This window comes from Larimichthys crocea, chromosome X, assembly GCF_000972845.2.
Source record: "Larimichthys crocea isolate SSNF chromosome X, L_crocea_2.0, whole genome shotgun sequence".
NCBI classification, from domain to species: domain Eukaryota; kingdom Metazoa; phylum Chordata; class Actinopteri; family Sciaenidae; genus Larimichthys; species Larimichthys crocea.
The window spans coordinates 39,299,369-39,321,395 of NC_040020.1; the positions used below are offsets into that span (position 1 = coordinate 39,299,369).

The window sequence follows — 22,027 nt, forward strand, 5'->3', positions numbered from 1 at the left end:
AAATATTTTCTACCATATCATTATCTAAGCTTCCATGACAGGAATTTACTCCGTAGCCTGTTTTTTAACTGATCTAAGCACAGTCTTTGTGGGAATTATTTTTGAACATCTTGAGTCTGAAGCCGCTGAGACAGCTCCACCAAATCAAGGTCAAATGATTCTTTTTTTCTCGTTTCATCAGAAATCTGTTAAAGTTCTCATAATTATGGTGATCAGCAAGTGAAACTAAAGTCTTCTCAGATTCATTCTATGTGTTTGTATTAAACTTAGCCAAAACATCAGAGCCTGAGTAAGAAGTGGGAGCTAAGGTGTGCTCTGACCATACTAAATAATATGCCTACTATTCATGTGATAAGGCACTAATTTCAGCATGTTATTGATTAAGAGCTCAAGGATGTCTGGTGTTTGGTACACAGAGTCCCTGACATACCCAAAAGTGAACGCACTGAACTGGACGAGTGAAAAGGACAACAAGAGGAGCAATATCTCATTCTGCTCTTCTACCATCAACACCGAACATCATGCTTAGACTGTTCAGCTGTGGAGTTTGGATTTCTGTGTTGGTCCTCCGTTATGAATCTGCAGAACTTATCTCGAATATATCTACCCAAAATCAGCCTCCGAATGTGACTGCTGTTAAAGACGTGGAGGACACCGACTGGGATTCATCATTTCTTCTGCTGAGAGCCAGCCTACCATCCTACTCCCAGCCAATTCGCCCATACACCCTGCTGACAAACGCTGAAGACTATCACTACATGCCCAAACCAAGACATCGCCGTCCTTCTCACCTCCTGCGCCTTCTGGGATCCTCTTTTGACCTGTTTTGGATGTCCATAGAGCAGCCGTCTGAAGCCTCTGTGGGTCACGGTGACACACTGCCTGCCAAATCACCCAAAAACACTGCCCAAGAGAAGTTTAACCTGAGTGCCTCTTCAGAGCTGAGAGAGGCTGCAGCAAACCATCGACAGAAGCTGGAGAAGGACGCTGCAGATCTGGACCTCGGTTCTCTGCCCTCACATGTTGCCAGTTCGATCAGAGACTGGTTAGTGCGCTCGGCCACTTGTGGATTAAGCTACCAGTGGGTGGATCTGGGTCCTGCGTTCTGGCCACGTTGGCTGCGACAGACTGATTGTGAAAGATCAGATGGAGTGAGAAGTTGCTCCTTTCCTGGTGGGATGGAGTGTGTCCGCGCTCAGACAACTCACATAAAGATTCTGGCTTGGCACTGCTTGAAAATGAGAGAGGGAGGTGATGGATCTAGAGGGATTAAAGCTGACAGGTCTGAGATGGGGACAGGTGAAGTCATGAAAAGATGTATATGGAGGCAAGTGCCTTATCCTGTGGTCACAGCATGTACATGTTCATGTAAATGAACATCAAGATAGTCAGTCCTCATCTGCACATATGTTTCTCTATTATTATTATTACTGAGATGATGTTATTGATGAAATGAAAATTATGTTGACTGACTGTACTAACCTAAGCCCTAAAAGCTTTAATTACTCAGTAAAACATTACATGTACCCTAATGTTACTGGCTTTAAACTGAATTTATTAAAAATATTTTCTACTGATGAATTGCTAAATGAAATATTTGTGATTTTTTTTTTCCAGCAATGATGCTCTTTTCCAGGGACAATGACAAACAGGGAGATGACAGACCAGTCACAGTCCTTTATTGTTGTTTTATGGCAGCAGCAAAGTTAGGTGTCTATGCAGTGATGAAGAACTGTGGAGGCTTCTCGTTCACTTTCTGTGGGTTAAAAATGTCAACCCAAGCTTGCCTCTCTAAAAGTGGAGTAAATGTCTGGTGTGAGTAACTGTCAGTTGGTAGTGGTCAAAGTGTCACATTTTTTGTGTGTTGTGTTACATTTTTTTCAGCATCGGTTTCCGTACGCAGCACACTTTTTACCCCTCTTTTTTCACCATTAACTTACTTAACTTACTTAAATGTTACAGACAATTTTATGTTTTGTGTCAAGGAAACAATTCAATAGAAATCTACATTAGATAATCCAAGGACCTTGCTAACCTGGGCCCAGTTTTTCAAAAGTGATCTGACAGAATTATCCTAGTCGGATTGGACTAAATATAGATCTGATCTGAAAACTTCTGAAGATCAGGATTCTGCTCTGGTAATCCAATCCTCCCTTGAATCCAGATAAAAGGCTGGATTTGGGCATTTCAAATGTTAAATATCTGGATCAACTTGATACCAAAATTTCAGGATCATTTGGATCCCACCTCAGAGGTGGATTTCACTTAGATGGACAAAGCCTCAGCTCGTATTGTTACTCAAGATGCACATTGAAGCACTTTCAGTTTTTCATACTTCTGATTAAATGAAGACAAAACTGACTTCAGCCAGAAGCTTAAAAATGCACTTTTAAATTTTTTGGAAATAGCTTGAATGTGATTTTAAAACACACAGCAATGTAAGTGTTTGTGTACAAACTGATTATTTTACGTCATTAAATCAGATGCTATTTTTCTATAAATATGGGTATAATTATGTTTAGTGAGAGCCTTCTATATAAGGGAGACACTTTCTTCAGTGTTAGTGACCATCCTGATGATCCATCACAGGTGGAAGCTGTGGTGTGAATAGTAGCACATTTTCTATTTTTTCCTCCTATGGCATTAATAAAGGCTGAAGTTCAGATAATAACAATTATAAAGACAGACAGACAGACAGACGGCTCTATTGATCCCCAGGAAATTATTCTGTTACAGTTACAAGTATTACAAACAAAAAACAGGCATATGATATAGGCCTATACAAGGCATGAGGCAAGTTTAAAGTTACTACAGTATTAATATAATTAAAAGACTATGGGAAGGAAGAACATATAGTTCTATCCATGTAAAAAAAACACACACACACACACAAACACTGTACAGTCAAACAAAATGTGCATTGTGCAATCTTAGCCAGAAAATGTGTCAAATGTCCATATCCAAATATCAACCTTACCCTGACACTAAGATCCTATTAAAACATTTCAAAATATTGGTCTTGTGTATATTTGCGAGTTGTGTTTGGAAGAAATGAAAACATCACTGATAAAACACATTTGCAGCTGTGTATGTATTTCTGTACTTGAACGCCTCAAAAATACCATAAAAAAACAAACAAACAAAAAAAAAAGATAAAGGTTAAAATATTTACTGTTCAGTACCTTTTCTGGTCCCAGCTCTATTGCTACTGCATACGTACCTCTCTGTGGATGGTTTGCCATCACTCTTACACCTACCATAACATTACTTTTTGACATTTGTTACTTTTTTTTTCTGTTTGCCGTCATTTCCACTCGCACGCGTTTGTCCGAGCCGCCGCGAAGGCAGCAGTGTCGTACATGCCACCTGAGCTTGTACGTTGCACTGTACACAGACAAGATGGCAGCTTCATTGGAAGACGAGTTTGAAGATGCGCCCGACGTGGAGCCTTTAGAGCCGACACTAAAGAACATCATCGAGCAGAAGTCTTTGAAATGGATATTTGTGGGTGGAAAGGGTGGTGTGGGTAAAACGACATGCAGGTAAGTTGAAGGGAAAACGCTCGTTAGCCTCCGTGCACTGAGTCAGCCTACGTCGCTAGCGTGCTAACGTGGCTAGCTCAGATTAGCCACACGTTGACAGTTAACGAATAAAATGTGTTTGTGCGTCACCGTCGTTTAATGAGCGTCGGCTTACTAACTTTACACACGCCGGCGCTCAAATATATGTAGTGTTACGTCTTGTGTCGGTCAGGCTCGGCTAGTTGCCGGCTAGTTAAACCCTGTCAAGCACTGTCACGAGCTAACGTTAGCCAACTGACACATGTAACCATGACATCAAGCGGTTTGACGAGCGCGGTGACTCTGACAGCCCGCGTGTCCCGCACATCCTCCTCCTTCAACAGGAGAGCCTCGGTGTTTTTACCTTTATCCAACAGGTAACTTAGTGTTAGCCTGTACTAAGGTAACAAACACCTCCCCAGTTTATGAATCATACCACAGCGAGGACAAGGCCCGCCCTACTCTGCCTCTGATTGGCTAGTACTCATCCCCTGACCCCGGGGTGAAGAATACTCTGGATAGATACAGTATAAATAAAGAATACTCTGGATGGATGCAGTATAAATGAAGAATACTCTGGATAGATACAGTATAAATGAAGAATACTCTGGATAGATGCAGTATAAATGAAGAATACTCTGGATAGATGCAGTATAAATGAAGAATACTCTGGATAGATACAGTATAAATGAAGAATACTCTGGATAGATACAGTATAAATACAGTATAAATGAAGAATACTCTGGATAGATGCAGTATAAATACAGTATAAATGAAGAATACTCTGGAGAGATGCAGTATAAATGAAGAATACTCTGGATAGATGCAGTATAAATGAAGAATACTCTGGATAGATACAGTATAAATACAGTATAAATGAAGAATACTCTGGATAGATGCAGTATAAATACAGTATAAATGAAGAATACTCTGGAGAGATGCAGTATAAATGAAGAATACTCTGGATAGATGCAGTATAAATGAAGAATACTCTGGACAGATGCAGTATAAATAAAGAATACTCTGGATAGATACAGTATAAATGCAGAATACTTTGGATAGATGCAGTATAAATAAAGAATACTCTGGATAGACGCAGTATAAATGAAAAATACTCTGGATAGATACAGTATAAATGCAGTAAATTCCTTGTATTTAGAGACTTGTTACATACCGCCCAGCTCCATATAGAAGAAGTATAGCTGACACACACCTCCAGCTGAACTAACCTCTCCTGTGTCTAGCTGTAGTCTGGCTGTCCAGCTTGCTGCCGTCAGGGAGAGCGTCCTCATCATCTCCACCGATCCTGCCCATAACATCTCCGATGCTTTTGACCAGAAGTTCTCCAAGGTCCCCACTAAGGTCAAAGGCTATGAGAACCTCTTTGCCATGGTGAGTGGCACTGCTTTGAGTCAACCGTGACGGGAAGACGCAGACACTGAAGTGTAACTCACAACCTGTTTTTATATACTGCATTATATACTACGAAAGGCATTTCTCAAGCAGATATGGAGATGTTGAGCAGGAAAAAGCACAGGTGTAACCGATAACTTTAATTAGTGTGTCTACATCATTTAATAGACCTTTTTCACAGCAGCCACTTTCACATGCCATAGCAGGGTGCAGCTGTGGTTCCTTTCATGTTGGCTCACTTACATACATACATAGAGTTTTGTATTTTACTTATTAGCTTCCTTTAATTTTTATTTGTAGTGCTGACCGGTTCCTCTTGTCCAACACATTTCATTGTATTGTCGACCCTGTGTTGACTAACCCTTACTAACGCGAAACCTAAAAGTGTCTCATTAAGCCGTGCCAGAGAACCAACATGCATACGTATAGCCATTCAACAGGTGTTTAAATACATTTAAATGTGAAAAAAAATCCAGTATTACATTAACATTAAAGTACAATGCTAAGAATTTAAACAATCAAGAAAATAAAGTTGAAACTGCTTCATTAAACTTTTATACCTAACAACAATAATAATGAGAATTTGAGTAAAAAAAAAGTTTCCTTTCTCACAGCAGACATTTGTCACCATAGGAAAAGCAAATTGTTACTAATTGCGTTACTGAAATGACTAACAAGGACCATGTCTGATGGAGTATGCACAACATCACTTATACTCTTCCTACTGTGACATGCCAATTCATATTTCACCTTTTTTCTGCATTTCAAAATCTCCTAAAAGGTGTGCACAGAAACGTAACATAATTACATTTGTTAAATTTGAAATTTAATCAGTGAGGTCTGTTTCTTCAGTGCAGTGAGAATAGTTGGTTCCACATCTGGATCTAAACTCATTTGTAGCCCCTCAGTCATTAATGTGCTGATTACTTCTGTTTGTGTGAGTGCAGGAGATTGACCCGAGCCTGGGCGTGGCAGAGCTGCCCGATGAGTTCTTCGAGGAGGACAACATGCTCAGCATGGGTAAGAAGATGATGCAGGAGGCCATGAGTGCTTTCCCTGGCATCGATGAGGCCATGAGCTACGCGGAGGTCATGAGGTAAGACAACGTGGTCCCTGGAAGTATTGACCCAGAATTGTGTTTACCTTTTTATAGTAGTATGACTAACTCAGCACCTCTACCCATACCTCAGGTTAGTGAAAGGAATGAACTTCTCAGTGGTGGTCTTTGACACCGCCCCTACCGGTCACACGCTGCGGCTGCTCAACTTCCCCACCATTGTGGAGCGGGGTCTGGGCCGCCTCATGCAGATCAAGAACCAGATCAGCCCTTTCATCTCTCAGGTGAGGAGGAACAAACAGACTTATTGATTGCACTCATTTATCAAATGTCTCCAAGTCGATAATAGCTTCACAAAGCTACTGTTAAATTTGAACTTAAAGGATGATGCAAAGTGGAAGGATAAAAAGAAAAACAACAATATTTTACACTAAATATTATTATAATTGAGTCATTCTTATACATGGGTAGCTATTTAAAATTTAGTCTTTAAATGAATAGTTTAAGTTATTTTAATTCTCGATGGTTTTTGTCAGATATTTTTTTGTAAGTCGGCACCCATTACTAACATTTTAGTTGCATCTTGTCTCAATGTCATTGTCATCAACGAAAACAAGGCATACATATTTTCTAGTTCAAGTTCTATTTTTAACCTGCCATTGTCTTGTCTCAGTGAAAAAATGATATACAGCACACCTCCTCACTGTTTCTCTTGCTGTTGTAGATGTGTAACATGCTCGGCCTGGGTGACATGAACGCAGACCAGCTGGCCTCTAAGCTCGAGGAGACCTTGCCAGTCATCCGCTCAGTTAGTGAGCAGTTCAAAGATCCTGTAAGTCCGATCACAGCTCTCAGCACATCACCCTCACTACATAGATGCTCTACATGATAGACGCTCTGTTGTCAGCATCACTTACAAGCTCTTTCAAACATACCTAACAGAGCCTACATCAGAGCTGCGATATGCAATTGTTAATGAAGCACGTGGAAGAAAGGACTTTTACCCAGTTTAGTATTCCCAGATATATTTAGCTTTTCATGATTCAGCAAGCATTCTCCTTGTATCACTCTGGACACACAGACGTCCCTGCACTGTATGCATTTATGCAGCGTGGCTGTGCTGCACGTGTATGTGTGCTGTGGAGGTGCAGCCTCCAAACCCCTCCCTCTACTCTACAGTTGGTAAAATAGATAGTATTTTGACAAGAGGAGAATCGACGAGGTTTGAAATTTCCATACGCTGTGAAATGTTTTGATTTTTTTCAAGCTCTGTTATTGAAAATGTAATGTTAGACACATTTTCTCCAGTTACACCTAGTCTGTTTTGCGTTACTATACATATTAGTTCCTATTGCATCTTGTCATCTGATGCAAATTCATACTGTGTATGGATTTTATATAGATGTATAGGTATGTGTTGTAACTCTTCTCCCCTCCTCGCTTTCCTCACGCCAATCAGGAACAGACCACCTTCATCTGTGTGTGTATCGCCGAGTTCCTCTCTCTGTATGAGACGGAGCGGCTGATCCAGGAGCTGGCAAAGTGCAGCATTGACACACACAACATCATCGTCAACCAACTCGTTTTCCCAGACTCGGATAGGCCGTGTAAAATGTGTGAAGCCCGCCATAAAATTCAGTCCAAGTATTTAGACCAGGTACGGATCAGAGTTTTGTTTTTCGGTTGTAATGTTTTGGCTGCGTTGTTCCTGTCCTCTATTAACTGTCTGTCTTCTCACTACAGATGGAAGACCTTTATGAAGATTTCCACATAGTCAAATTACCACTGCTGCCCCATGAAGTTCGAGGTGCTGACAAAGTCAACACGTTCTCTAAGCAACTTCTGGAACCGTACAAACCCCCAAATAAGTGATCCTCCCTACCTGCAGGACCTCCCCCCTCTCCCTCCAATGTAACTCACCTATACAGTCTGAACTTACCCCCCCACACCCCCCAGCCAGCCTCAAACCCCGCAGTAACGGCCTCAAGTTGATCTCAGTCCTCACCTCGTCATCCAAAGCAGAATACTGCTACAGCAAGACACACGCCCTTATTGAAGGAGAGCTGATGATATCACACACACATAAATAACCTGCTGTATTGTTAGAGAGATAAGGTGGTACACATTTGTGCTGCCTTACTCTCCGTTCACCTTCTCTTTCCTTCATTTCCTGTGTGTGGCAGTTGTACTATTCCTACTCGAAGCATTTAACTTTTTCTCTTTACAAACCTCTCCTCCTCCTCCTCATTCTCCTGCTCTTCCTGCTCCTCCTCCTCCTCCATCTTGCACAGTGTCCAGCCTCAGTTGTGAAAACCAAGTGTTTCCAGTGCCGGTGCTGTGTATTCCAGGATAAAAAACGGCTTTCAGATGGTTGATGTTTATGCCTTGTTTATTCTGTGTGGTTTGGTGGCTGTGTCTGTTCTCCAGTTTGACTTTTGACTAAAACTTCACGCAGATTCATCTCTCACATCGAGAATTTTCATCAAAATCTCCACCGATTCAGTGTGTGACGACAGGACAACGAAAAAAAGATGGGTTACTTTTAAAAAACAAAACATAATAGGGTCTGTGGTCTTAAGTTATTCTTTATATCTTGACCAAGACCATCCTTGTTATTGCAATAAACCAGATCAGTCTATAGTGTGTCTTTTACCATTGGTTTAAGTCATTAGACCTCACCTCGCCATGTGATCCTGGTGTAAATGCAGTTACCATAAAGTCACTGAGATTTTTGAATCGAGCTTTAGATCCATGTATGGCTGTTAGTGTTTAACTGGACAGTCTTAATGGCCTCTGTTACATATTTTAGGCCTCTGTGGTTGTTTCAGGTGGTAAAAATGTGTGATCAGATTCCTGATGTTTGAGTGGCTGGAAGCTGAAAGAGTTTATTATTGATGCAAGTGAACTCCCAATACCAGGTTCCCGTACAGTGCTCATGAAACTCATCAAACACTCTTCTGTCAAACATTTTGTGTCCATCCTGTTAACTGAGAACTATATGGGAACACTATTGAAGTACATTAGTAGCCTTATTTAGTGCATTGTTAATTAAAATATATTGAATGTTGCTTGATCAGATGTTGAATAAATGAATGGAGTTGTTAAAGTAGAATTAAAGCATCTTTGCCCTCCCGGTGACTGAATACTAGCTCGCCTGATGCTTCATTGTTTTCCAACAGAAAGATATAGATGACAGGTTACTCAAGAACAAAGCATCATCACCCTCTCTGTCACTGAATGCTTTTGAGTCAATAAGAATCTGTTTTCTATAGATTTTCTTTAAATTATGTTGCGAGTGTTAATTAAAACAAACTTGCCTCAGTTGAGAGCCTCTTGTGGTCATTCTTTTAATCTGCTTATTTAATACATGTGTTAATTGAAGGAGACGGAAGCACGCTTTTGTGAGAGCGCACAGATGTAACGAAAAGGCTGCAGATTGCCTCTGACAGCAGGACGTCTCAGTTCACTTTAAACGCCACGGTTCAGGAGCAAGAAACAGGAAGAATTGACTTAGCAAATGAAAGATACAAGAGAAAAACAGCACGTTCTTTAAGAATGTTAATGTGGAAGAAGTCTTCTATAGTGCACTCAGTTAAAAGTGATACAACAATGTAAAAGTTCCTGCATTCAAATCATACTTAAGTAAAAGTACAGAAGTATGAACAACAAGTATTGAAAGTGCTTTTTCTGCAGAAAATTGGCCCTGTGACCCAAAATGTATTCTTTGATATTTCATTATAAGATTGTTCATAATGATTGCAGGTCCTTCATTACAACAGCTGTCAGACTCTTTAACACCAGCATGACTTTTTTCTATATATTTCTTAATTATAAGTTGTTGTTTTCATCCACCTTGTGTACACAAACTGCTGTAACAAGTGAATTTCCCATGTGGGGGGATGATTAAAGTCATCATTAATCTTATTTTATCAAGAATTACCCTAATAATTGGTTTTCTTGGAAAATATTTGAGAGGTTTACCTCTTAGAGCATCTGACATTTATTTAAATGAAATCACTTGAGAAGTTTAAAAGGGAAATGTTTATTTGGTGGAACAATTCACTGTCACAAACCAAAGAATTTAGGGACTACTATGTGTAGTGTATGTGTAGTATTTTATAATTTTATCATATACTGTATGTTTAAATACAAAACTTCACTAATCTGTGAAGTATGTAAAGCTGTTAAATGTAGTGGAGTAAAAAGTAGAAAGAAATAGTATAAAGCAGCATTAAATGAAAATACAAACAGCCTATTAAGTACAGTAACTGAGTAAATGTACTTGTAGATGTTACATTCCACCACACATCACAGACACAGTAACACAGAGTGTCACTCTTTAAAACGTCTGTCTGTTAAATCCTAAAAATCTGACCTGGTGGGAAATTACACCGGGATCAAATGGGATTTTTTTCACTCTACTGAGATTTTTTTTTAAATCCACAAAGGAAAAGCCGAAGATTGAAAAGATGAATGACACAAGACGCATTTTCCTGCCACTGTGCTGCATGAGCATATATATATTCCTCTTCTATATAAGCCGCAACAAGTCCAATTAACCGGGAAAATTGGTTGTTGTTTTCATATCACTTAGCACGAAAGTTTGCCACGCTCCACTTGCTCCTGTTTCATAATTCCCTACTGTACTGTGCGCTCCTGTGCGCTCCTTGTGCCCCGGCGCTGCGGCTTGTCGCTTGTGGTCCATCACCAAGCCTCGCTCTCCCGGTCGGGGGCCGCGCTAACGAGCTCCTCCCCCTCGTTTTGGGGATTTACCCCGGGGCGCACTGACCACTGTACGCACCGTGGAGGAGCTCCGAAGGATTACTGCCATGCAGCCGACCGAGCCTCGAGTTAACCGAGCTGACACCAGGGGATGTCAGGGTTATGAGCGCTCTGAAGAAACACCACTGGCAAGCACAGAGAAGACTATACTGCTAAGTTATATAGGATGAAGACGCTTCTCCAGTGGTGCCAATTACGCACAGAAATGCGCTGAGCAATTTGGCGCGTTCATCAAGAAAAACACAACAAAAGGTAAGAAGATACATAACATAAATACCTTAGAAATAAGTTATTAGTCTGTTCATTCAGGTTCATCATAAAAAGGCAACGAGAATGTACTTTATCTGTAAATTAAATGAAGTGACCAGAGAGTTGTTTAGATGACCCACCTGAACTTGGTACATTAGTAGTTTGCAGGTGTGATTACAAACGTGGTTGTTTTCTCTCATCCAGCTCTTTTTTTGAAGACCTTCATATAATCTGGCTGTCACCAATGACTGTCACCTACACAGCCAGAGTTGCAAACGCCCGTTTCTGTGGCTTTTCCAAGCTGCTTTTAGCCTGGAAAGGCAGCATCTACAAGGTGTTATACAAAGAGTTCCTGGCTTTCTTTGCCATGTATACCGCCATCAGCATCACTTACAGGTGAGACACAAAGGAAACGTTGGCTGCTGACACATTCACCTGTGCTTTGATTTCACAAATGACATTGTATCGCTTTTCCAGATTTTTCCTATATGATGACCAGAAGAGGTATTTTGAAAAGCTTGCAATTTATTGCAACCACTACGCCAGTCTCATCCCCATGTCCTTTGTACTGGGTAAGCACTAATGGTGTTCTTGGAACAGATAGGGCACAGAAATTGAGCTGCAGTACATCCCAGAACATTGTTCAGTGTGGTGATGTTTGTATCTTTGATTTTGGGACTCTAATTTGCTGAACGACAAAAGAGTGAGCAGCCAGAAAGTTACATTACAATTACTTATAGGTTTCAATGTCAAAGACTTTCAGCTGGGAACCTGGAAGACCTCTGTTTGATAAGTTAATAGCTTAGGCGCCCATTTACATGATTTACTGCACATGATGGCAAGACATCGTAGTATTCTGATTTAATTGTTAGAATATTAATTATCTGACATTGACATTTTTCATTATTTTCCTCTTTCCTTTACGCATGTATAAATTTAAATATTTACTAAAGCTTACACATACAGTATGTGCTGAATCAGTTGCCCTCCATAGCAGAAATTATTTAACATTATTACCAAAATAAACATTTTTTTATTTTGCTCGGAGCCCCTGGACTCACACTAGTGTGACCTGCTGCTCTCTCCCAGAGGACAGTACCTGATAGGAAAGGGTAATCACCAGTGTCCTCTTCTCCTCTTCTGTTTGCAGGTTTCTATGTGACCCTGGTGGTGAACCGGTGGTGGAGCCAGTACACCAGCATCCCGCTCCCTGACAGGCTCATGTGCATCTTGTCGGGGGGCCTCCAGGGGAGCGACGAGCGAGGCCGCCTGCTGAGACGAACCATGATGCGCTACGCCAGTCTGTCGGCGCTGCTCATCCTCCGCTCGGTCAGCACGGCCGTTTTCAAACGTTTCCCCACCATGGACCATGTGGTGGAGGCTGGTGAGTATAGGCACAAGGATAGGTTTGGTGATGGAGGTGGTGGGGGTCCATCCACAGCCAACAACACCTGCTGTGATGTTGCAGTGAGTTATGTATGATCTTGATGAATAAAACTTTAAATAAATAGTGAAAGATGCACTCTACAAATACACATTTCATGTTATATGTGAGTTTCATACGTCACACTAAGTTTTCTTGCGCTGTATTTAGGAAGTGACAGCGAGTGTTGTTGATAGAGTGGTGTGATTTGTCACACACTGACGTCATGAGTGTGTTGTTTCTCCTCCTGTACATTCTCTACACCAGTGAGAGCAGGAGCAATCATAAGGACAGGCACATCCTGATATACACTGGTGATAAAAACAAAAAAACAAACAGTTTATCATGCATGTGTTACAAAATCATGAATCATCAAACTGGTATAAGAATCTTGTTCCCATGGTTTTCTAAATCTCTCACTGTTTTTGATTCACACCGTATCGTTGTTTGTCAGAGTTGTAAACTGTAAACTGTCAGTAATAGCAGTGTTAAACTAGGTATTTTCTAACTGATAGAGCTATACAGTGTCTTTTCTTGACATATTAAATTACTTCTCACTCACTGTAAAATGGCTTATTGTAAATCATACAGAATATCGACCCGTCAGCCCACATTTCCTCCCTTTCAGCCACATTTTACATTACAACAAAAGAATCTGTCTTGTGACATTTTTGGTCTGCTGTTTTGCACAGGATTCATGTCAAGAGAGGAACGGAAGAAGTTTGAGGGTCTCCACTCCCCTTATAACAAATACTGGATCCCCTGTGTTTGGTTCACCAACTTGGCGGCGGTGGCCCGCTGTGAGGGCAGGATCAAAGACGATCACACGCTCAAACTACTGCTGGAGGTGCAGCATTTTACACACAGACACACCATTACACAGTCCACTGTTGATGTGGAGCTACAGTTGTTGTGTTTTGATAAAGATTCATTTTGAGATGTATATTCACAGACAGAAGAGTTAGCATAAATGCAGCACAATGAGCTCAGAGAGTCTCTCCATTTGTATGTGAACAGGAGCTGAATGCGTTCAGAGGGAAGTGCAGCATGCTGTTTCATTACGACATGATCAGCGTTCCCCTGGTCTACACTCAGGTACATGCTCTGCTGCTTGGGATGTCGCATGGTTTCAACACTTTTTGTTTTTATGTCTTGTGTTTAACACTTTACCGGTCCTGATGAAGTGTTGTTTTATTTTAACTGTATTCTTTACAGTTAAAATTACATTCTTGATCTTTCAGGTGACTGATATATTGGCTGATCGTCTCTGATGCCTCACCCATCACTGATATTAAATGATTTCATAGTAAAGGGAATGGAGTTTCTTATTCCTCACAGCAAGTTCATATTTTTTCACAGTGAATCACGGTGACGACAACTGTTAATGTGAACAGAAACCGTGTTTTGGATCATTAGAAGATACTGGCCAAAAGTATAGTACATATCAGAGTCCAAAATGTGAATGATTATTGAAGCATCTCCCTGTTATGAGCAGTGCATGCCCCGGCTTGTAATGGTATTTTGACATGTGACAGTAGGGAAAGAACTGTGATGTGTGAATCATAAAATAAGGATGACTGAATCCTGTTTAGCTGGTCCTGGTATTGTGCATGCTGGCTCTGTTTTACTGGGACACTTGTTGTGAAAAAGGCAAAGGCGTGTGGATTTTATGTATCTACAAAGTCTTGTACCCATGACTTTGTTTTATCACAGCTGCTATTTGCATAAACTGATAATAGGACATTTTAATGATCATCCAATAACACTTTAGTATTAGCTCTTTGTCTATAAGTAAAAAAAAAACTTTTTTGGCACCCTGATCTTCCCAGATATAAATCTGTTAACTTCAGTAGTCCTTCCGTATTTCTGTCTCACAGATCAGCTCTATTAAGCTGACTTTCACTTTTATAGACCCTTTTCACAGCAGGCATTTGGGAAAAGCAGCACAAGCATAATTAATGACATTAACAACTGTCCCATTTAATTGTCCCAGTAAAGAGCCGGCTTGTGCAACATCTGCACGCTGATACTGGCATGCCTAAATGAAACACAGCTCTTACTTGCTGTATATTATTAGTAGCTCCTGGGTTTGGCAGAACAAGAAGTGAGGAGAAAAGTTTTGATGTGGAAAGTTATCAGTTGTTGTAAGTTAGATACTAGAACTTAATTTCATAAAATAACTATCCGTTACTTAAAAAGCTTATTGCATCACATATCAAACCATAAAAATATATTTTGATGTTCACTTTTTTTAAAAATACAGTGCACAGTTGTCATCTTGAAATTTGGACTGTAGCTTAATGTTTGCACAAAATACTGTGGGATTTTCATTTTGCCTACAAATTCAATTTTTTTTTTAATTTGAGCAATAGACGAATACGTATATGAATAAAAAACAGTAATTTCAGGGGAAGAATTAAAAGATCAATTACCGCCATCTTTCCCATAGGTGGTGACGTTGGCAGTTTACAGTTTTTTCCTGGTTTGTCTAATTGGCCGACAGTTTCTGGACCCCAGTCAAGGCTATCAAGGTCATGACCTCGACCTCTACGTGCCCATCTTTACCCTTCTACAGTTCTTCTTTTATGCCGGGTGGCTCAAGGTCAGAGAGAGAGAGAGAGTTATATTATCACATATCATCTGTTTTAATACCTGAGCAGAATATAAAGATAAAATAATCTCATTGTTTTATGTAGTTACCTTGTTACATTTTCTGTCATACCCTGAAGGTTGCAGAGCAGCTGATCAACCCTTTCGGAGAGGATGATGATGACTTTGAGACCAACTGGCTGATAGACAGAAATTTCCAGGTTTCTTGATGTTAACATATATTGTTAAACCTTGATTGTGATTTTGCTGTCATAGTTTTATTTAAGTACAACACAACTCTAATAGGACTTGTTCTTCGGTTTTTGCTGTGTATGCTTTATGTCTGTCTGCATTTTGCTCTGCAGGTGTCCATGATGGCGGTAGATGAGATGTATGGGGATCTGCCTATGATGGAGAGAGATCGTTACTGGAACGACTCCAACCCCAGACCCCCCTACACCGCCGCCACTCTCTTTGTCCTTCGCAAACCCTCCTTCCAGGGGTCCACTTTTGACATGGCGTAAGTGTCTGGGTTTTACCTTTTCAATGTATGTGTGCTTGACTTGTGACTGTGACACTTTCAGTTTGAATCCCCTTGGTGAGTGGGAAAATCTAGGTGGTGAAACTGAGAGTATTCTGTCATTTTTCAAAAAGCTGTGTGCAATCAGGTCTGAGAAAGTGTAAGAATGACCAACTGTAAAGTTTGGTACTTTCTGGACAATGAAATGTGAACTGTGATCTCTTGACAGGATCCCTAAAGAGGAGATGCACTTCCAGCCTCTGGAGGACATTGCTGAGAACCTGGAAGAGTCAGGCAGTCGTCATCCCAACATGGCCCTCTTCAACCGCCTACTCAATGCGGCCCCCTCCCCGACTGGCCTCATGGGAGGGGCTCTTCGTCGCACCTCGGCACAACTCCAAAGACTACGTCACTCTCCCAGCATTGACCAATGCACCAGCGATGATGATGATAATGACAGCTGTAAAATAGGTAAAGGTGGATCTCTGCCATCAGGTTTGGGGCAGGACACCCAAAGCACAGTGTGTAGCTTCAGGGAGGAGAAGAGCACCAGAACACCTCTGCTGGAGATTCAGTTTGGGGTGGACCAGGAGAAGCGAGGGGGACTCCCTGTCATCAATGACAAGAAGGAGGTGGCTGGAGTGGGGGGAAGGTTTGATGAAGAGTGGCAGATGAGGGAGGAAGGAGGTAAAGCTGAAGGTTCAAGGGTGGATACACAAGTGTCACTACTTCCTCCTCCTCCCCAGTCTTCCAGAGAGACATCTACTCAATCAGCCTCTGCCATTCCTATCATCACCCCCCACCCCTCTGCCTTCATGTTTCACCCGGCTGTCCACTCGAGTCTGGAGCACTGCAGCTCCCAGCCTGCTATCAACCAGAACAGAGCCGTGCCCGCCATTCTCAAACCTCCATTTGGAGGAAACAAAATGTCCTTCCTCACCGTGCCGTCTTACAGCGAACCTCAGCGTTTTCGTAGCGTGAGCATGGGATCAGAGCTCACTGGGTCTTAGATGGGCAATGAGTCTTTGATGTTCTCATGAACTTTTGACTGTATGCAATCATAATGCTCGATTCAGTGCATGTTTTCAAGAATGAAATTAGTCATAATAATGGAACTGAACTTTTACTTTGAATCTGCAACACTTTTGGATCAGAGAGTCATCAGCTTTTGAAAAATGTTAAAGAAAGCAACACCTCCCCGTATTTCCAAAGAATTACTTTGCATTTCTTAAAATGAATATAAGAGCACCGCTCTGACTGGTATTCTGGTATATTGGTATACCTGCGAGGAAGGTTTAAGGCAGTACTGTGAACTTGAAAAGCACATTCTTACTTCCTCAGTTTGTGAGAAGAAAAATATGCAATACAGACATTACATGTTTGTGCTAAACTAAGCTAAGTGAGTTTCAACGTGTTAAGCCTGGCTTAGCACACTGACTGGAGGCAGGGGAAGACTCATTCGCAATTGTTGAAAGGCTTATGACGCAGACAACCTTATCAGAGGACTTTGGAGGTATCATGAGATAGCAAGCTTAATAATTAAGATAGCTCCTCCTTGTTAGATATAGAAAATACAACATAATGATAATGACATAATTAGATGTTTCCCCCCTAGTTTCAGTCTTTGTGCTAAGCTAGACTAAACATGTCAAAGCTATCTATGTACAAAAAAAAGATGAAAATGACACAGATTGTGTATGTTTAAGGAAAGAATTCTGGTTTTCCAGTTATCTTCACATTATATTGTAGAAAAATAATTTATTACCTGTTACTACTGTAAGTCCATGCTAGTAATTTAGCATTAATTAATGAAGTTTGGACAGACAATGACGCTAAGACAAAAATGGGTGCAAGTTTTATTTGTTCACGTTATTTTCTTTCATTAGTAAAATACACCTGTAAATAGATTTCTAATGCATTGTCTTGTATGTTTGTTTGTTTTTTCAACATAATTTAAGCAATTAAATGAATGAGATGATACAACAGGTTTACATTAATGACAACCGAATAGTCATTGTTTTGCATTATTTCTAATGGATATGTATCTTACCTGCAGAAATAAATGTATAGATATTATGCAGTGAGGAATGCAATCTGGTAATTACCGACAAGCACACATTTAGTTATAGTATATATAAAAACAGTCATCTATGACACTTACTATTTAGTATTTACATTAAATATCATTCCAGTAACAGCATTGGCCAGCAGGGGGTGATATCACCAAACCAAATAAGCACAGACCTCAGTCAATGGAAATGCACACCTTCCTCGACAGTCCTGCTTTCCGTGGTGCCTGTGTGCGGGCAGCACTGCTCCATTTCTCCCTGTATATGGAGGCTCCTACCTGGGCTGCAGCCGGGGGGAGAGAGCCCTCCTCGCCTGGGTGGAGAGCCTCTGCTTTGACAGGAAGGACTGAGCCGGGCCTGGAGCTCTGGATTGCTCACACAGACTGTACTGCTGCAGAGCTGAGGACTGCAAAAACAGCTGTCAGCTGTTTGTAGAAACACCGTAATACTTTAACATTTAGGGACCAGACTGGACTGACACTTGCTGTCACTAATAATAAGTACTACTGCTACTACTATTACTATACAATACCAGCCTATACATTTAAATAGTGTCTAGCTACGAGTAACTAAGTAACATTTATAAACACTGAACTGATTATATATCATTTCATCCACGCACCAGGCACTTGGTCTACTCTGTTTGATTTACCATGACTGAGCACTGACTGATACAACACAGTATGTTGTTAGACCTCTTTTTAAATGTAACACTGATAAACAATATTGAACTGAAACTTACTGAAAGTTTGAAGGAGTGCAGTCATACAGACTTTCTTTCCTCGTGCACTCACCATGCTTTGCCAGGCTGTCAAGATCAGCTTCTCCTCTTGTTCCTGTCTGGACCTTGTATCATCGCCCTGTGTGTCCTGTAAAAGTCACACAGTGAAAGGTCACTTTATGTCACTTTAACACAACTGAATCTGGACACACGCTTAACTCACCTCTGGGGCAGCTGTTGACATGGTATCAGATTGTCTAACCTTGTTGTTACTGGTCATTATTCCAGATAAACCACAACACAGGCAAATCCTAATATAACCAAACAAACGTTTGCGTGACTGACCGACTTGTACACCAGCAGCCTCCTGACCTGCCCTGTCTGTTTGCAGCTCACTGCTGCTCTTGGCTGTATTTTGCAGCGGAGGCCCTAGTTTTGTTGTGTGGCAGACAGAACAATATGGAGAGGTGCTGCAGGCTTAAGTGCTCTGGCTCCTCTCCCCTGTAAAAGATGCCATCCTGCTGACTCGGGCACATTCGCTGTGGGGCAGTCATTCACCGGGCTGGGGATTAGTAGGTAATCACCAAAACACAATGCAATTAGCTTGACATTATTGCTTTGGCATATTTTTGGCACGTAAAGTGGGTTATCTCGGAGTCATATTAGCATCAATATCACTACCTGATACAGCAAAAAAAAGTTAAGTTAATATGAAGGACTTCAATGGATTCTCTTGCGTCATATCAGACTCTAATGTTTCCGTAAAGATGTGTGAGTTGCCGTGCATGTTTGTTTGTCTGTTTAGCTTAGTCACAACCAGTTTCACTGACCCAGAAATACTGTAGTTCCCCTAGTTATCACTTGACCGGCATTAAAGGGCAGCAGTACCAGCATATCAGGCATGATCAAGCAGCAGAATAGATGTTTGGCCACTCGTGGCTTGTTGTCTACTGAAGCTCTCCATTTCCTGTCTCCCATAGTCAGTTTTTACAAAGGTCAACTCATTCCTGTCTTTGTGCTGGCTTCAGGGGAAATGTGGTTTATGTTTTTGTCATTAAGTGTGAAACACAAGTGAGGGGGAGGATTTCAAAGAACTATGAATGTGTGCAATTTTCTCTGGAACCAGGAGCGCTGAGGTCAGTAGGCAGGCTTACTGAAACAAACTAACTTAAGACATAGATCTACTCTGCAGCTCCTCACAAATGATCTAACCATGTTAACCACATGGGAACATGTTGACATGCGTTTGCACATTTCACTTCTTAACCTCATTTGCTGCTGTTTACTTTCAGTTTGTGGGACTCAAAATGTGCAAAATGAATTCGACCCTGAAATGGAAAAAATGTGAAAGAAACAAAACAGAGAGAAAAAATGTGGGAAGGGAAGAAACGTTTATAGACAAGTTTCTTGGAATCTGCCTCATCTGAAACCTGCTAATGTTTACTCTGTTATGAACGAGGCGCACATCACAGCCACCCAAAGATTCCTGTTAGCTAGCAGGGCCTGAACATCTGTTGTGAAAGCTTCCTCCTACTGATGTAGTTTCTGAGCTGCAGTCTCACAAGATGTATGCTTGATCACATCACTGCATCAGCTCATCGCTTGAATCTAACTTCTTAAAGCAATAGATTAGATTAGTATAAGTAAAGAAAATTGTGGGTTTAAATGATCATTTTTATCAGTTGTTCTCACAGGTAACTGCTGAGATATGTGAACACGACGATCCCTATAACAAAGTCCAATGGGCCACAAACAGGCTGTAAACCTGATGATCTTCATTTTGAGGTTAAACTGATAGCGAGCACGCCCATAATGTCGGTTATAACATAACAGTAAAGTCTACAGTAGGCCAAAGTTTAGCAAGGAAGTTGAATCTTAAATTGTGGTTTACCACAGACAGTTTTGGGTGATAATTTGTCTTTGTTTTTTTCCTACCAACCAACGAGACTAACCGGGGGCACTTACCTCTGATCATCTGACGTCTTAGTGATTCCATAGAAACCTCTGCAATTAACACAGGGGGTGCATTGTTATTATAACCAGTGGGAAAGGTGGCCAAAACTATGAAAACACAAAGTTGTGTGAAACTGGAATTTCCCTTTAAATAGTCACATTTAGTCAGTACGCGTCAAGATGAACAGATAATCAAAACTGATGGATATGAGAGAATATACAGCGAACACAGCCACAGTTTGAAAAAAATATCTTATTAAAAATATGGTTTCACAGGATAAGAGTTGTTTTATCCATGATGTGTATGATGGAAGAGTTGGTAACTGGAAAGTGAAAGAGGGGTGTGTCGTTAAAAAGAGAATAAACTCGAGAAGGCCAGATTACACCAAAACATAACCAACTATTCCTTAAATATGAAAATATTAGAGAAATATATACAGTATATAACAAAAAGCTGTAGTATTGTATCTTATGTTATCTGTATGTTTTCATAACAGGACATTTCTGAGGAAAACTCCCACACTCAAAAAGATAAACACGGATTATGCCAGTATGTACATACCCCAACACAAAAAAACAAGTTATCAATGTGACCGCAACAATATTTGTTTTGATTTGATTGTTGAGTGAAATACACACTCACACAGGCTGTTTACAACCTCAACATTATGCAAAGACGAGATCGAACATGCTCTTTCAACCGAGTAAACACACATGTGACTGCAGTCGGTGTTTATTGTATCAATTCAAACCCTGTACTTTCACATTTGTTTTTGTCTGGTGTGTGTGTCTGTGTGTGTGTGTGTCTGTGTGTTTCGGGCACTCCCTGTCTTACACACCCTGCTTCATGAAAAAGTACTCTCTGTGCATAAGGACCTGTCTGTCTGGTTCTTTCCCAGCCATGTGTGTGTATCTGTCTGTCTATCAGCCCTGTCTGTTACAAGCAGGTCCCCGTCTCTCTCTCTGTCACACACACACACACACACACACACACACACACACACACACACACACACTATCTTAGTACTGACGTTGTTTAAACATGAACACTTTATCAGTATAGTCTGATCTAGAATGAATCAACTGTTTGTTAATGGTCGGTCAGTATAATGTTATCAGGATAGATGGCAGTAAAATTGTGTCCACAATGATTAGTGATTTTTTTGTGTTTGTTGAAAGCACCCGGTAGATATTTCCAAACTCACTTTTTCGTCATGTTGAGCCATTCAGTATCACTCTCATGTCTATACAGTGAATAGGCAGTTACCATGAGTAGGAGCTTAGCTTAGCTTAGCTTAGCTTAGCTTAGCTTAGCTTAGCATAGCTTAGCATAGCATAGCTTAGCTTAGCTTAGCATAAAGACTGGAAACAGAGGGAAGCAGTTAGCCTGGCTCTGTCCAAAGCTAAAAAATAAATCTGCCAACCTTTCCCCTCTAAAGCTCAGTAATTAATACTCTATATCTTGTTTGTTTCATCTGTTTAAAATAAATGGTTTGACAGGGGTTATGAGCTGGGCAATTTCCTGTCATTGTGATAGTCACTGCCTCCAGCCAAGAAATAGTCCAGTGCCAGTTTTTGTACGGATTAAACAAACGAGATATAACGTGTAAATGATGATGCTGGTGTGCAGATTTATTTTATTGCCTTCAGACAGAGCCAGGCTAGCTGTCATGACAGTGATCCTCTTTCTC

General features: G+C 40.8%; 3 protein-coding genes and 1 long non-coding RNA gene across 4 annotated transcripts; 3 read left to right on the plus strand and 1 right to left on the minus strand.

The window, feature by feature from the left end:
* Positions 1–117: 117 nt before the first annotated feature.
* LOC104921944 (noggin-3) lies at positions 118–1,578 on the plus strand. The gene has a single exon (XM_010734629.3). It carries the CDS (start codon positions 522–524, stop codon positions 1,374–1,376), a length of 855 nt encoding a protein of 284 aa, XP_010732931.2. The 5' UTR covers positions 118–521; the 3' UTR covers positions 1,377–1,578.
* Positions 1,579–3,332: 1,754 nt separating this feature from the next.
* On the plus strand, positions 3,333–9,353 carry get3 (guided entry of tail-anchored proteins factor 3, ATPase). Its single transcript, XM_027283445.1, has 7 exons — positions 3,333–3,542; positions 4,805–4,952; positions 5,921–6,069; positions 6,164–6,314; positions 6,755–6,862; positions 7,490–7,687; positions 7,774–9,353. The coding sequence occupies exons 1-7, from the start codon at positions 3,400–3,402 to the stop codon at positions 7,900–7,902; spliced, it is 1,026 nt and encodes a 341-aa protein (XP_027139246.1). The 5' UTR covers positions 3,333–3,399; the 3' UTR covers positions 7,903–9,353.
* A 1,471-nt stretch (positions 9,354–10,824) lies between these two features.
* Positions 10,825–17,154, plus strand: best2 (bestrophin 2). The gene is made up of 10 exons (XM_010734650.3): positions 10,825–11,064; positions 11,266–11,457; positions 11,539–11,633; positions 12,212–12,445; positions 13,177–13,331; positions 13,502–13,579; positions 14,934–15,086; positions 15,214–15,294; positions 15,439–15,593; positions 15,823–17,154. Exons 2-10 carry the CDS (start codon positions 11,306–11,308, stop codon positions 16,601–16,603), a joined length of 1,884 nt encoding a protein of 627 aa, XP_010732952.2. The 5' UTR covers positions 10,825–11,064; positions 11,266–11,305; the 3' UTR covers positions 16,604–17,154.
* A 284-nt stretch (positions 17,155–17,438) lies between these two features.
* LOC113746525 (uncharacterized) lies at positions 17,439–20,391 on the minus strand. Its single transcript, XR_003462938.1, has 3 exons — positions 20,349–20,391; positions 18,457–18,531; positions 17,439–18,068 (listed from the first exon to the last, which is right to left on the minus strand). It is a non-coding gene; the product is annotated as an uncharacterized LOC113746525 (long non-coding RNA).
* Positions 20,392–22,027: the final 1,636 nt, after the last annotated feature.

Excerpts from the sequence above, each read along its gene's own strand:
- best2 (XM_010734650.3), top strand. The coding sequence starts at position 11,306 with ATGACTGTCACCTACACAGCCAGAGTTGCAAACGCCCGTTTCTGTGGC. Across the intron at positions 13,332-13,501 it reads CGCTCAAACTACTGCTGGAG|GAGCTGAATGCGTTCAGAGG; the intron begins GTGCAGCATTTT and ends GTATGTGAACAG. Across the intron at positions 15,087-15,213 it reads TTTATGCCGGGTGGCTCAAG|GTTGCAGAGCAGCTGATCAA; the intron begins GTCAGAGAGAGA and ends CATACCCTGAAG.
- get3 (XM_027283445.1), top strand. The coding sequence starts at position 3,400 with ATGGCAGCTTCATTGGAAGACGAGTTTGAAGATGCGCCCGACGTGGAG. Across the intron at positions 3,543-4,804 it reads GTGGGTAAAACGACATGCAG|CTGTAGTCTGGCTGTCCAGC; the intron begins GTAAGTTGAAGG and ends TCCTGTGTCTAG. Across the intron at positions 4,953-5,920 it reads ATGAGAACCTCTTTGCCATG|GAGATTGACCCGAGCCTGGG; the intron begins GTGAGTGGCACT and ends GTGTGAGTGCAG.
- LOC104921944 (XM_010734629.3), top strand. The coding sequence starts at position 522 with ATGCTTAGACTGTTCAGCTGTGGAGTTTGGATTTCTGTGTTGGTCCTC.